Source organism: Patiria miniata, unplaced genomic scaffold (genome assembly GCF_015706575.1).
Source record: "Patiria miniata isolate m_02_andy unplaced genomic scaffold, ASM1570657v1 HiC_scaffold_27, whole genome shotgun sequence".
In the NCBI taxonomy this organism is placed as follows: Eukaryota; Metazoa; Echinodermata; class Asteroidea; order Valvatida; family Asterinidae; genus Patiria; species Patiria miniata.
The window spans coordinates 10,018,924-10,035,922 of NW_024037066.1; the positions used below are offsets into that span (position 1 = coordinate 10,018,924).

Genomic DNA, 16,999 nt, shown 5'->3' on the forward strand with positions numbered 1-16,999 from the left:
TTTTTAATTTTATGGCAATTATGGCCGGGTGTGTTTTTTTTTCAGGGGCAAAAAAAAGACACAACGAACAAAGGCTCGGTATCATTATTCCCAGTGAGAATATCATTACCTCAATTCTTATATTCAGTTAGGGTTGGTTTCTTTTTAGTTCAATTCGATAGATTTCTCCTTCAAACGAACAGTGCCTTAAGTTATCCGCGAAATAATGTAAAAGCGACACTCTTCACTCTTTCTTACCAGAAGTATTGTTTCTGTTATGTGCTTCGCGCTAAAGATTATTGGAATTGTATTGGGGTTGGAAAGTTGATAATTGAAAACTTCACATATTGAACCACCTCCACGTAAGATTGGACTGATTATTGTTGTGCAAACATGCAAGGTCGCAACTTATCTAATGCTTAAGTAAAATATTAGCAATTAAATAGTAAAACTTGAGGGTGCAAAGCACCTTCTTCTTTTTTAAACGTTCCGGCATTGCTCTGTCACGTAACGTTCTGAAATGAGCTCTGAATTAAATACAAATTTCTATTGCGCCACACGACATACGTCACGAGTGACCCTGAAAACCGTCGAAGGTTGTGCTTGAAAAATCAGCACCAATTGTTATTTTGCTGACGTTTGAAGGAGAAAGTGACCCAAAGCGAGCGAAATGAACAAAAAAAAGTAATTGTTTGCTTGTAATGTGGTCGGCCTTGAGCGGTTACAATAATTGAAAACGATGACCGCCATAAACGACCATAACATGCATGAACTCAGGTGAACAAAAAATTCACAGATTTTACGATACCGCCCTCAGGTGTTGAATTACGCTATAACTTTTACGTGTAGATGATACTTTTTACTGCTTTCTACTAAACCTTGACAGCAAAATTGGTATGTGTTGCTGGCAATTTTTGTTTTGTTAATTACTCTCTATTTGTTTGTTTTTAAAAAGTTTTTTCCCGTTTAGGATTTTAAACTTCATTTGAGAAGAAGCGCCCCTCCTTACTCGAACTACACGTTGCTAATTTGTACTGAGAGAAAGCCGGGTGGATCACACGTGACGTACTACTAACGTCAACACAACAAAGTCAGAATATTCAATGATCAAGTATCCGCTGCAGTCGGAATCCAAAAAAGGAACGTAAGTTCCGAATTTTGTCACTTTTATGTGAAGAGATAGTTGACTGTATCAGTCACAGTACAGAGAGAAAGCATGACTAGTACTGAAGAACTGAATTGTTCCGGGAAGAGCAGCATTTGCTACGAGACGACTTCACCTTGTTCCCAGGCAAATGCGCAGCGGTGCGGGTAACGCTGTACAACGACCGAGTCGTGGTTGAGAAACGCAGGGCCAGTGATGGGCAAAATGGCCGCGTCACTCCCAAGGCAGACACGGTGCGCCTGGCCGATGTCATCGGATGTGAGTGCGGTCGGGCTAGGAGCACCTACGCATCCAACAATTCCAGGCTTTCCCTCACTAGTCTGACCACCAAGAAACCCCCGAACGACACGGCTGCCGCGTTCCTTTGCCTTCATTCCTACCCGTATAACAAGCCGGCCGCCAGTGGCGGTTTCAGAAGAAAACGGGACGTTATTTTCCGAGTGAACAAGTACGATACTCACGAACAAAATTTGGAAATTGCTCAGAAATGGAGGTTGGCGATACTTCTCATTTTGAGAAGAGTGACTGTGGAAAATGAAGAAGGTAAGACTTCTAAACAAATAAATAAACAAATTTCAAATAAATCTAATTAACATGATTAATGTCCTCTTAAGTCTTATTAAATCCCTCTTGGTCTGTCCTCAATTTCATCCATTCTCTGATTTTCCCTCATTGCCAGTGTGCCCCCCCCCCCCCCAATTAATCCCTCTTAATCTTGGTCTATCGACTCAATCAAACTCACATTTATTTCCATATATAGCAAATGGATTGCCGAAAATTAGAAGTGAAAACGTGCTCCTTAACAATGATGGTACTTTATAATGTAGGCCTAGGCCTACTTGATATAGGCCTACACGTTAAAGAGGGCACTGTGCGATCTGCTGGCTTACTTGTAAAAGAAAGCTGGTGCTGGCCAAATATCCACTAGTAGTAGTATTTGAATTGGTACAGAACGAAAACTTAATGTTTTACATTGTAATAAATAGTTTCTTGCCAAGATTTTTTTTTAATATTAAAGAGCCTCAACAGGTATTCCAAGATCGTTGATGGATTCTTTTTTCTTGACCCATGTAAGAGCTGAATATATTGTGTCCAAAGAAACCGTAATACATACATTTTGGGGGGAAAAAAAAAGACATAGGCCTAATGAAATATATTATATTAACAATACAATTACAAAATATTTTGCAAATGTATGAATTTAAAATTTAAAAAAAGGATGCTGGTGGGAAAAAAGGAAGCAGGCGGGGACAAGAAACTGGTTTTAAATATTTTTACTTGGCCTAAATTTAATGGATGCATTAAAAAATATGTAATTTCAGTTGTTTAACCCTAACCGCCCTGAATCCTTCAAAATCGTCTTTGCCAATGTGGAGGAATTTGGAGGATTGAGGCTACATGGCAAAAGTGCGTTACTGATTTCGTAGGATGCACTTTGTCAAGGTCTTGGGCCGGACCTTGTGTTGTTTATGCTCAGCCATGCATAAATATAGGCCTGGATAATGCTTGAAAACATCCGTACTGCTCCAGGATGTCACTGGCCAAGCCTCAATATATTGACAGTCACTGCCGCATGATTTTGCAGGATTCAGGCAGTGGTCACCCCTCCACGGACCATATTCAAGAAATAATGGAGGAATTTGCAGGATTGAGGCTATATGCTATTTTTCCATGAGGCCAATTGGAGGATTTTGCAGGATTGAGGCTACATCCTAGCAAAAAGGCCTAGGGAGTTGGGGTTAATGTCACTCGTTGCTAAGTTTGCACAGAAAGATTTCCATATCTGGCCATCACTTCCTTTTTCCTTAAGTGACTACTGACCTATCAGTATCACAGCATCAGCCATCAGAAAGTGATATAATAATAATAATAATAATAATAATAATAATAAACAGTTCTTATATAGCGCATAATACAATTAAGTCTCTATGCGCTTGTGCAACTGAACAGGTGAGTTTTGGGACAGGTGGGACAGGTTTTGATATGGTTAGGAAAATCATTCCATAGTTTGGGAGCAGTGAATTGAAAGGCACGTTGATTATGATTTGGTGGTAACTGGATAAGGAGTAAGAAGATCTTTGGAACTAGAGCGGAGGGTCTTGGTGGTTGATATTTGTTGATTAATTCTTGGAGGTAAATTGGGGCCTAAAAAGTCAAAATAAGTAGGGACAATATTAAAGTATTTAGTGAGAAAACACTTAAAAAAATAATGTCAGACCAGTCTCATAGTCATAGTGTTTGTGCACAGGGTGACAAGTGATGGCCAGATATGGGAGTCTTTCCATTTGTACTTCAGTTTGATATCCATAAGTTTACGTAGTTTTAGTATGCCCTGGTACATACCCAGGTACATGTACATTTACTGCACTTTTTCCTGCTTCCAGTACCGGTACCTAAAGGAATCCTTGAAGTTCCCTTGCAAAATGTGTGCATAGCCAGGCTATGAAATCAGGCCCAGATGCATTGAGCAATCTCTCGTAATATCAGTGATTTTATTTACCTAATATGATCAGCTGACTCACAGGACCCCAGGGCTGTTATCAGGAGACAACCTTGCATCCTGCCTCAATCATGCGTTGAATTGAGTCCACACTTAAAGTACTTAGCCAGTAAATACGAAAATCATGTCATGTTTTGCTCTAATCTGTCATTCATGGTTGACTTCATGTACCGCTCGCTGGCTCTAAAGCTTATTGATAATAATAATAGCTAGGGCGAAATCTGTGTCACAGAACTGGAGTGGATTTTTTTTTACATGTTTCCTTTAAAAAGTGTCACCCCTGTAACTAAGCTGTAACACAAGTGTGTGTAGGCGGGAATTGGTAAGACTCACCAAACACTATGCAGCTGTCTTCTGACAAACATGGGATTACACTTTTTAAACATAATGCACAATTAGGCCTAACACCCCCCCCCCCCAAAAAAAGAAAACAGCATGCATTGTAGGCCTACTGTGCTCCAAGCATTGTGTCAGAGTCCCTTCCCTAACAGTCCTGAATCCTCCAATTTTAATATGATTTTGCACACCCCCTAGGGAGTTAGGGTTTTAATGCCTTTTCACATCACGTAGATCCTCTCAACCCGGGTGGAACTCGACCCTGGGTAAGCCCAGTGCCGCCCCGGGTTAACTTTTTTGTAGTGTTCAAGCCCGCGTTCAACCCAATATCGTTTCACACTTACTTCATACAAATCGAGCTCATTTCACTTGGTTATATTCCTACTGTTTTGAACCTACATGTAGTATGCGAGAGTATTAACTCGGGTTGAAAATCCCAACCCTGGTCTGGGGCAGGGTTGAGTTTAACCCAGGGCGAAATCAATCTCAGGATTGACGCAGGGTTGAAAACTTCAAGTGTGAAACGCTGCATGTTTTTAACCCTGTGTCAATCCTGCGTCTACCGGTACCCCGAGATTTGTCTAGTGTTAAAAGGCTTTTATTGGGATTGTCGTGCTCTGTTGCACTGGTTCCTGGCTCCCGCCTCCATATTTATAGTGTGTGTACCCCCCCCCCCCCCCCCCCCCCCCTTCATGCCCTTCTATAATTGGCAAATTTCCAATGAGCATTAGAGTTTGCATATTTCTGAAGCTATTAAATGGTTGACAAGGTTTCACTGCCCCTCACTGGCTGTACAGCATCTTACAGAAACAGAAACGGCATACTGCTAAATAGCGTATTGGTAGGCCTATATTGTACAAGTACAAATAATTTTTTTGAAAAAGGAGTTGGTCATAATATGGCATTAAAAATGAGTATCAAAACTGCTTAAAGGTTTCATACTCAGCGCGAAAATGAATGTAAACATGAATTTGTGGTGTCACAACAAGTTTTCATGCTGCAAATTTGCTAAAATTTGCAAAGCTGAAAATGTTTGAACTCTGGGCCAAGTTTGCAGTGAAAGTTTCATGACATCAAGTTCAATTCGCATTCCCATTTGCCTGAAGTACTGGTACATTGGGCATTAATTAATAAAAAAATATTGTGTGGATATGGTAACCCGACCTACGGTACCTAGACCTGGATTTTTATTGGCAAAATTGCCAACCTCAAACTTTTTATTGCCACAATTGGTCAAAACTTTCAGACGTTTGCATCTTTCAGACGTTTCATCCATTTTTCAGATTTTATTTTAATGGACAATGTCATCCCTGAATTTACAAAACATTAGTCGTAGCGCCGCAGTACTTGATAAGATTTGGGGTATATATCAGTAGTTAAGTTTTTACTTTTTCAGTGACTACCTGCTATAAATAATGTCAATTGTTGTAAATTCATCATGTCAATCACGCCGGTCTTCAGACATAATGGGCAGGCATCAGCCTTCGTGAAATGGCTAAACGTTAAAACGTTTAAACGGTTCTTAAAACATTTGCTATTAAAATGTTTACAAATTTAAATTTTAAAGCAGACATATATCACTTGTTGGTGTTTCAAAATTGATTGTCTTTCATGTGGCTCTGGGCCAGTTAGAAAATTGTAGGATTGTTCAACCACATGGAGAGGCTTTGTGCATGCTTTAAACTTTGAAATCAAGTGTTTTGTACATGTCCTGTAGAAGTGATTCAGCATTGTGTAAAACGTACAGAAAAATTCAATGCAAATTATGAGATTTTTCATGAGACCACAATGAAAAAGTTCGGTAGCCAAAAATAGATTTTGTGCTCTCATGAACTCTTGTACATTGTACATGTACTGCAATAACTACATGTAGTGTACCGTACCCTATTACTTGGCACACAAAAGGAAAAACAGATTGTAGCCTTTTTTCACCTTCCAATAGCCATTGTTCAACCACGTGATTTGTGAATTTGTTGAAAACAAATTGATCTCCTTTACAAAAAGTGCACACTATCACCCCACATGATGACCACACACAACCTTTGAACTGTAACCATTTACATTGCTAAGTGCGGATTTCCACTCGTACAGAGACAACAATGGATGGAGCTATGTACCTGTAGTTTGGAACAATTGTTTTCCCAGCCACCAAAGTGCATGACCAATGTTATTTTGTGATCCAGACACTCCTATTACAATAATATTTTGGCTTATGATTTCTTCTTCTATACATGTGATGTACAATACATACACCTGTACTTCATGAACATCAATGCAGGTGTGGGTGTAAATAATATCCCCTAATACAAGATCAGCCCCTAGCCTTCTCCATAAAGCTAGAACACACACACACTTATCGACTGTCAGAAATCAAGGACATCTATTGTGAAACCACCTCAAACCAATGACTATCTTTAGATCAAGGAATCATTTTTAAAAAGACCTTAACCCTAAAAGGGCCAGGGCGCCACCCCCCCCCCCCTCAACTTTTTCCGCGAAAGCCTTGAAATGTTTTTTTTTCGCAACCCGAGCTGTTATGACTTTTTAGCCTTGAGCTTTGCGCATCTTTCGATACCAAAAACATAAAAAATCAGACGAGGGGTTGCCGCGTATCGAAAAAATTTCCGGTGCTACGCGCCATGAAAACTGAATTTCCCATATTTATGTATACGTTGTGTACACAGCTAGCAGAATTGACATTCGTATGAATAATTAATTAGCCATAATTCCAAAACCCATAGTCATGAAATTTCTTGGGTATGTTCATGAAGAGTTGCTCTATGCATGTACCGAGTTTCAAAAAATGGCCAAGATCGATGGCCAAGATCGATGGCCAAGATCGTGGGGGCGGGGGGCGGATCCCCCCCCCCCCTCCCGGCTAACAGATGGTCAAAATAACCCTGCCCTTTTAGGGTTAAAACAATATTGTTGACAAACTATACATGTATGTACTGATTATCATGCATCTAAATGAATAGGCCTACTCAATTTGAATTAGTCATTCCGCGGATTAAACGTGTGTACCGGTGGTTTATATATACAAATGTGATTATTTTCGTTAATTTCTTTTGAACTTAATTGCTTCATATTCACTTGATAATGGCTAGTTTACTACTCTAGTTCAGTGTATTTCTATAGATGCTAACTTGTAATCACCAAGTCCCAGGTCTTGCACATTATGTCTGATGATATGAAACTGCAATAAACCAATAAACCAAAGTTCGCCTGGAGAAGGATTGTACATTTAACACTACTGAATTGTTGGGGGCTAAATAAAACTAAATCATTAACAAATAAAATCTGACTGCGGCCTGGAAAAAAAACTGGAAAAGCTATGGAATTTTAGTTTCAATTTCCAGGCCTGGAAAAAGTCCGAGAAATTTGTAAAAATGACTGGAAACACCATGGAATAGAGGTGGGAGGCTCTTGCCTATGTCTACAACCTAGACAAGAGAGCAAACGTTCAAGGGGTGTTTGGAAGGAGGGGAATATGGATCCAGCCATTTCTGGTAAAAATTGAAAAGAAAATTGTCCTGCAGGCCGTAGTCTTTAATTTCCAATGAGAAAACACATTGCCGCCTTGCTCCTGAGTGCCACCAGGTGGTGCTTTTTCTGTCCGATTGTGTTTTGTTTTCTATGAGCGCGTATTTGGTGGAGTGGAACCTCCCTTCTTTGACCCTGTCCTACTGCATGCTCTGTAAACTTAAATTTACACATGTTCAGATTGAAAATGTACATGTACGTACATGTACATGTACGTGAAACTCACACACTGTGCAATATCAGTGTGGTCCCCGGTGAAATACTGTCTGGATTTCAGTTGATCTAATCATTGATAGTCAAGTTCCAGGGTTTGCGGTGACTCAAAGTGTGACAAAGTTTGGTCACCTCCGAGTGAAAAGATACTGCAAAGTTTGAGAAGCCATGGAACTTTTAATTCGTTATCTGACTTTATTACAGATGGCTTTGTCTATAAAAGGTAATGTTTAAAATAAAAGCCATTCCAAGTTCCAAAGTGCATTGCATTGCCTTAGAGATAGTTGTACTGTGTAGCAAAGGAAATTATGAATCTTGCAGATTGGTCTCAGATGGACGTTGATGCCAGAATTCACTCTTGGAACCTTCCCTCCAACCTTCCACTATATGTCTTACTTATTTTCTTGGCCTGAACTAGAATTTAGATAAAATTAATTATTCTATTTAGACGCTATTGATCATTGTTTTGATTAAAGCTATAGTCCATCATTTGCAGCCATCCGAAAAGTAACTGGCGTAATTACTGTTGAAAAACAAACTTGGTTGAAAGATAGTAAGGGAACTAAACTTCCTGTGAAATTATTCTTCCTGGCAAGCTGTCATTTTGAAGTAATCAACGAAAGAAGGCATTTCCAACGGTGATTCTTAAGAAGCACTGTAGGAAAATTTAAATTAGTAGTTCGTTTTGTTATTCGGCGCAGCGCGCACAAGTATTGGAACGATGCACACGCGCGCGCGGTTGTTATAATTCGTCGGATCAGTGCGCTACGTCGCGTATAGCTGCAATTCAAAACATGATTCAGTAACTTTGATTTGAAATTGAGATCTTAGAATGTACAGCTGAAGCTTAGCTGAAACTTCATCAGGTTAGTTGCTCAGTATCCTTCATTAGATTTTGAACTCTTTTGTTGCTTCAAACGAACAAAATGCACAAATTACAAATGATGGACTATAGCTTTAATGCAGGTTCAGTTTACATGTAATAGTGAAAATACTGTAAAGATCACTGTAGGTGAAGAAATGAAATTTACTTTAGGCAAACATATTATCAATTAGTTTTAATCAAGATGTTACGTGAAAAGGGAACAATTAATCAATCAAAAACTTGTTTCTTTCCATTCTTGGATTGAAAACCACCATAAATTATTGCTTAAAACAATGACATACATTTGTAGAGTGCTTTTGAAAACATCCCTCGAGGATTTCCTTCTCATGTTTTTTCCCCTACATCTGGACAATTTTAAACCTTTGTGCAAACATTTTGTAAAAACATGTTCATCATCATCATCTTCCTATACTGTGCAGAAACCTCCTCTGGAGTATACTCGCACATTGTGCAAACAAGCAGATACTATATGCAGACAGAACTCAAGGCATAAAAAGACATAGTAAAAACAGCTATTTTGGGACAGGTTGAGATACAACTCAGTCTGGTCTGGAAGATATCCAGGGTTATAGTGACTCAACAACTTACTTGGGCAGTGAGTTCCATATATGGCTCGCCATATACATGTAGTGTTTCCCCTGGCTAACAAACTGAGCCAGGTGGTAACAATTGGAATTGATGATTGAAACAACATTTACAGTCTGCAAACTGAAAACAATGCAGGGCTCACAAAAATGCATGATGATTCCAAAAACACATCAAAATTGTGAGTTCTTGATGCCGGTTCATGTACATGTACATGGAGGTCAAGGAAAATGTTCACTCTAATTTTTTTTTTCAATTGATATTTCCTTTATTGAAATCTTCACAGCAAGGTGGTGATATTGGCCAAAAAATGAGCGAGGTGGTCACTGAAAATAGCGAGGTGGGCGGCCTCGTGTGGGCAGGGGAAACACTGGCTCGTCATAGTGTACACAAATGTACACGGAGCCCTATGAATTGTCCAGTGTTGAACTACAAGCAGTATTCCAAACGAGCAGACTAGCACTGTGTCCATCAACCCATACACGTGGCTCAGCGCGCTTCAGCCATGCTACAAAGAAGTGCAGCAATTGAAGTTCAAAGTCCTTTATTACTTAATAGGAAGGATTTCCTCATGCACCTCAGTAGCTACATTGTACACCTTTTGAGGCTCTGAGCCATGTCATGGGGCATAATTATTATCATAGGAACACTAATGCGCTGCATCATGGGGCTGTGGTTTGTGGGTGATAGGGTAGACCATGGAGGAGTGGGTAGACAGTGAGTCATGCATTGTACCCTAGCATGGTGTTCAATTGGTTGTGACTGGTTGTGTTATTGGTACAAGTACAATGTGTGCTAGTTATAGGAGGAGATTTGTTTTACTTTTTTTGTACCGAGGTACACTTACCGGTAATTGCTGAACTGTGTTTCCTGTCATTTTTGTCCAGTGTAGATTGTGTTTCTTGGAACCTGTTTGTTAGGCCACTGATTTGTTCCATACGTCTTTTTTCAGTTAAGGAAATTAGGACATTATATTCCATTTAAATCATACAAATGTGCAAGTGAATCTGTTCCCCACTTCATCGTGTGTGTTTTTAAAGGGGCACTAGGTCCTGATATCCCCGAAAATTTCACCTTTTGGATTGTTTAATTATATCCTATTTCAAATATCTGGTTGAAAGGAACCAACCTAATGTCTTACGGTCACGAGAAAAGACGAAAAAAAACCAGTTGTTAACATTGGACACAGCGGAGTACGAATTCATACGTTTTTCCTGTCGTTTCAGTCAGTGTACGATATACATGTATGCACATTGTGTGTGTCTAATACATAACGTACATTTGTACGTATACAGCACCGTGCTCGCGAACACAATGCTCACGAGTCATAATGTGGTTATTTACACATCTGCAAAAGGCAAACACTTTACAGATGAAATCACAACTACCGTAGCACCCAAACAGCTCGACTGTTTGGGGTCGCAAAAGTGGACCCCGAAAGTTGTCCTCGCACGCATAATGCAGGAATCACAAAAACGCCCATTTTTTAAAGGATAATTGTGTGGATGATCCTACTTATGTTCTTTCCGATCAACATCATTTCGTTCAAAGCATGGTTTGTAGCCTACATGTATGTAATTGGGCTGTTTCCAGGACGCAGTGTCCCTTTAAGTCGATGTCTGTTTGCTGAAATGGTTTTTTGGTCATTCATTTTGCTAAAGAATTTAAAGTATAGGACCTACTGGAAGAATAAACAATTCCCTAAGCTGTGCCCTATCATAATTTGTTGTCAAAAAGCTAAATTGTTTTTCAAAAGTCGAGTTCCATTTGTTCTGTTCCTATTTCTTGTGAGGCAAAAAATCAGTAGGTTGCATGTTTTGGTTTTTTTTTTAATATGAAAAAGTCCCATTTCCTTGATTTGGAGTTTAAAAGAAATGACAAAAAGGAGCTATATAGGGGATGACAGCAAATAAACACGTTATCTTTACTTTGGGCTGTCTCCAAAGTCATTACTGCACCTTCCCCATAACAATCATTTTGGCATGGGTTCGCACCTACCGGTACCAGTATTGTCCTCAAAACACAATAAAAGTGCTTGTACGGTACCGTACATATTTGTTGTTGCACCCTTGGCCTATTTACAAATGTATTGAGAATTGAGTCATTGTGTACAATTTGATAATTTACAAAACATGTAACGATTTGTTGGCACTATTGGAAGGGATCTACATTTACCAGTACATGTGTAGTATCTTACACTGTAGTAAGCGTGCTTGCTTTGTTTAATAAGATTACAGATTTATTATGTAATGCAGCCAAAACATGATAATGTAACAACAAGGAAATGAACACGCCACATCCAATGTTGCCTTTTGTGTATATACACAATGTCCATTGGTTCGCTTTTTGCAGTACTGTACGTGTACATTTAACATAATGTACATGTGCCATACGTGCAGTATGTACATGTACCTTCCTCTTTTGGTTTTGTGGGTTTTTCCTGGAGGAAGTAGTAGGGCTTTCCTATTGAATAATTACAAGGGAAGTGACTCGTTGGAAACTTTTTATTATAGGCTTTGGAGTTTGGTAAGCTCCAGATTGAAAATGAACAGATTCTAATTTCGGAATTGAAATGGTGGTCGACCAGCTTTTTTTTTTTCTTTTTTTTTGGTAGAATCGACTCCCTGTAGTAAGGCCAAGTAACCCAAAAAAAAAGTTTCTCATCCGGGCGTTTTGAAAAAAGCAAGGAGGTGGCCTTTTTTTTTTTTCTTAAAGGGAATATATATACGTGTATACAACATTTGCAATCATCAAAAAACAAGTACTACCAAATAATCACGAAATACCTTGCTGGACTGTTAGTGAATGACAGTCTAAAGCATCCTGTAAAATCATGGCACCTGGTGTGCTGACATTTTAAAGGAAAGCAGTATTTTTACATCAATTTCCAACACTGGTCGGCCGAAGGGGTGGTTTGGAAGATATTTCCACCAATTTTGTACTGAAATTGAATTTCATTTTAACTGTAAATCAATTGACAAGGATATCAGTAAACTATAAAACAAATAGGGCCTATTGAGTGGCTTTAAATTGTGAAATGAGTCAGGAGGAATATTATTGCTCGGTAAAATCTGGACTTTTCCATTTCACAAGGCGAAATCTAGTTTTTACCTTGCGATAATATTCCTCCCATGTCACTTTGAGCCACTCAATATTTGTACACCATTTTCTTGACGTCCATTGCCAATACTTCTGTGTCCAAAGTAACCCTCACCCTTTATACCAGATTTTGAACTTGAATACATCTGCAAGTTTGCTGAAAACAAATAAAAAGACAAAATTTATTGTAAATTGTATTGATTAAAAAAAAAAAAGGAGGCGGGGTGAGAAAAAGGAAGCGGGCAGGGACGGGCAAGTGGTTTATTCAATTTACATGTAGTTCCTCCAAGAAGAATAGATTCTAGCAACTTCAAACAATTTTTTTCCAGGAGGGACATGATAATGTTTTGGAGTTTTTCCACTGCTTCTCATGCCTTGTAAATTTGGAGTCTATTTTTTATGAATTTTGTAACTCAAGGACGACCAAAAAAAAAAAGAAATTGAAATCGCCCAAGCCTATTGTTCACGTATCTTTTCACATGTGTACAACCTCAATTCAGAATGGTCAAGATGACGTACACGTACTGGACAACCTTTCTATTGTGCATTTTTCAAAGCCCTTTTTGCACTTGTCCTTGGCCCACGTGTAGGTGGAGGCCAGAAGAACAAAGGCATAGGCGTACCTGATGCGGTGGCCTGTTTGCAAAGGTGCAAAGCAAACAACAAATCTGTAATAGGTTTTTGAACTCATAATTTGTATGCATTTAATTAAAAAGTTGGGCCAAGACATTGACTTGAACAGGCTTTGAACCTGCAACCCCGGTAATTTCTTCTCAACTTTATACACTGTAATTATTATGTATAAAATTTGTATACATCTGAGCTTTGAACAGCCTAGTATAGTGGGAACTAGCATTTGATGGCAATATGGTAAAAGATTGAACATGTTTTATAGGGTCGCTCTCCATGATGTAGTGTACCTATTGTAATGTCTGCACATCCCATAATGAATCTGATCTAACTTTTAGTGTACACCGTCATATTGCTGAATTTGAAGGTTCTGCTTATCATGGTCAGTACAACTTGGTACAAATTGAAATCGCCCAAGCCTATTGTTCACGTATCTTTTCACATGTGTACAACCTCAATTCAGAATGGTCAAGATGACGTACATGTACTGGACAACCTTTCTATTGTGCATTTTTCAAAGCCCTTTTTGCACTTGTCCTTGGCCCACGTGTAGGTGGAGGCCAGAAGAACAAAGGCATAGGCATGTACCTGATGCGCACTGGCCTGTTTGCAAAGGTGCAAAGCAAACAACAAATCTGTAAAAAGGTTTTTGAACTCATAATTTGTATGCATTTAATTAAAAAGTTGGGCCAAGACATTGACTTGAACAGGCTTTGAACCTGCAACCCGGCAATTTCTTCTCAACTTTGTACACTGTAATTATTATGTATAAAATTTGTTTACACCTGAACATTGAACAGCCTAGTATAGTGGGAACTAGCATTTGATGGCAATATGGTAAAAGATTGAACATGTTTTATAGGGTCGCTCTCCATGATGTAGTGTACCTATTGTAATGTCTGCACATCCCATAATGAATCTGATCTAACTTTTAGTGTGCACGGTCATATTGCTGAATTTGAAGGTTCTGCTTACCATGGTCAGTACAACTTGGTAAATGAGATTCTACATTTGGATCTGGGTCATTATGGCATCATATCTTCAGAAAATACAATGTACATTTTATAAATAAGACGTGATATTTTTAACTCTGATGTACATGTAATGTATACCGGTACCATGAATACCCTTTAAAAAAATCCTTGCGCGTTGTGTTTAATTTCAACTCAAAATGTAAAAAGTAAGATAAATACATACAGATACGGAATGGAGAACATTCACCAGTGCCTCTTGAATTTCTCATCAGCATCTTTTTTTTATGGATAATATATACACGGTATATACATGTATGTTAAATTGTATTGTGATATGTATGCACGATACATGGATGCACATGCCATGCCTGCAGGTGAAGTAAATTTTGTGTACAAGTGAAGATGATTTAGATATATTTCAACATTATTGATAAATAATGATATTTGATACAGTATTATTTGATACAGTATTATCAAAACTGATGGCTATTCCCATTCACTTGTCCTATTGTACACGTACACTTGGTGCGTGGTACACATAATTTACAAAAGCACAGCAAATATCTTGTGATGGTGTGTCTAACCAGTGCTCTTGCAATTTTAGCGTAGTTGGTGCACAACAACTGACCTGAATCATACAGACAGGTCTACAGTGCACAGCTCAATTCAACCACATCTATATATATAAGAGAGAGTTTAACTCGGCCTCCGAGACGATGTTTGCTCATGAAAGGATCCGAGACCGCGGGCTCCCGCGGCGCCAAAATCGCTCCACGTCCGTGGAAAAATACGGAGGGTGTCTTCCGCCGGGTCGGACACTTCGGGTCGTCCTGATTTTCCCGTACGGACCGGCGATCCTTTTCGTCTATTTTTCGTGACAGCATTTTGCACAGGAATTTTCCGTCGTGTGCGCTTTCACGTTGACTGCCTGGCCGCCCCCTGTGCTGGCTTTTCTGCGAGTCTAGACTGTGCGAGGTCAGCGAGGTCAACGTAGGGGTTTCGTTTACGTGTTCTACTCAGCCGTACTGCCAAAGCGTTCACCAAATTGTGATATGGGGTGACCTTGGTAAAATATTTTTTCTCCATGGTGCGTGGCCACCGAGTGCCCCTATTCTTTCATATGCTTCGCTTGCCGCCCCTGCGCCGAGTGCAACGAATACTCAGAAGGACTACACATTAAGTATGCCTTGCGCGGTCTGACCAATCGAAAGTCTACACTGCGTAGTATATCCGGGCTATGCAAAACTGTCGATGGCAACGCGTACTGCAGCCTGCTCCACACCCTGGAAACGAGGTTGGGTCTACGGTGCTCGCTATTTGCATGATTTGAAGCACAAGCATGTGAGTGACGTGTATAGTGCTCTGTTGCTTCCATCGTGAGTTAATACAGCTCCATGCTTCCACCAAGGCTGAGCGTTGTGAGTTCGCTGCCCGCCACAGTGTTGCGTTATAATTTCGGGGGCCTGTCTGGGATCAACGAAGGATCGATGCATTGCTTCAAACATCGCGATCTTAAAGACACCCTCCACATTTTTCCACGGACGTGGAGCGATTTTGGCGTCGCGAAAGACCGCGGTCTCAGATCGTTTCAGGAGCAAACATTTCTCGGAGGCCGAGTAAAACTTGCTCTTATATAGATGGTTGACCCAAGTTGAATAACAGTTGACTCGACAAGTTCCTCGCAGACAGTCTTGCAAATTGTAAGACGTTCAAGTTTACGTTTGTTGAAGAGTCCAATATACTGAAACTTAATTATGACCTTCTTAATCAGCCTTCGCCTGTGTACTACGGCAAGCCTTTCAAGTACGTTTTCTCACAAATGCCACTGCCTCACAAAATGCCAATTTAACAGACCAAAGGGAACATTTACAGACTGTTGCCATGGTACATAATTATCATGGGCGTCAATCGGTGGGGGACGGGGAACCCCTCCACCCCCCCCCCCCCCCCCCCATTTTAAAGCGGTGGAGACTTTTTTGGCCCCCCCCCCCACTTTTCTTCCCCGAATAAAAATTGTAGCTACTACATGTATAATGATTCCATTACTCAGAATAGCTGATTCAATGACACCAAACTCGAAAATGATGTTTAAAAGATGATCTTCGTTTTCCAAATGCGACTGCCTCACAAAAAGCCAATTTAACAGACCAACGGCAACATTTACAGACAGTTGCCATGGTACATAATTATCATGTGCGTAAATCGACGGGGGACAGGGGAAACCCCCCCCCCCACACACACACACACACACACCCCCACATTTTGAGGGGGGACATTGTTTGGTCTCCCCCCCCCCCCCCACACTTTTTCTTCCCCGAATAAAAAATATTGTAGCCTACAATAATGATTCTATTGCTCAGAATACATGTAGCTGATTCAATTACTCAAAACTCAAAACTTTCACAGATGATCTTTTGCTCAAATTGGTTTTAGTGATCAGAAATTGCCTCAGATCACACCACAGAAATTGATATTCTTTAACTGCATGTCTCACCAACTATATCCCCCATTTACATTTAACTCCCCACATTTTCATCCCCAACACTACGCCCTACCCGATCTATGATCGGGTAAACCAGCTTGTGCTATATATTTCTTTATTCTTAATCAGTTGCATGACCGGTATTTATTGGGATGCATAGGGCCTATACGTGTACGTGTATATTGTCAGGTACAGTACAACCTGTAAAAATTGCCCCCCGGTGAGGTTTCTGTTAAGTTATCACATCAGCCTATTTTTATTTATTTTTTTAAACACAAACGTATTTTTGGTGACATGTATTTCAGGTAAAAACCTTTATGGAATCTCACTGTGCTGTGTTGACAAAAGGGATGATGACGTTTCAGAATATTTTACACCTTTTCTCTACTTAAACTTATAAATTAGAAATTGCTTGACAATTGCCAACATATTGAAATAAAAAAAGGCCTATTTGCAGCTTCAATTTAAGAAGGTTTTTATGTGGAAAAGTTGCAGTGAAGGATTGTAATAGGAGACAATATTTGCGATACGTGTAAATGTATATAGCCAAACTTTAATTCATAAGGATGAACGTTTGACTTGGTCAAGTGGGTACGGTACTTACTGT

The 16,999-nt window shown here is 39.6% G+C and overlaps 1 protein-coding gene across 1 annotated transcript in view; it reads left to right on the plus strand.

The window, feature by feature from the left end:
* Positions 1-718: 718 nt before the first annotated feature.
* The window catches only part of LOC119734621 (sphingosine kinase 1-like), a 33,100-nt gene continuing 16,819 nt past the window's right edge, over positions 719-16,999 (plus strand). The window contains 2 exon segments of the mRNA XM_038208156.1: positions 719-756; positions 1,212-1,687. Of these exon segments, the coding sequence (XP_038064084.1) occupies positions 719-756; positions 1,212-1,687 (514 nt within the window).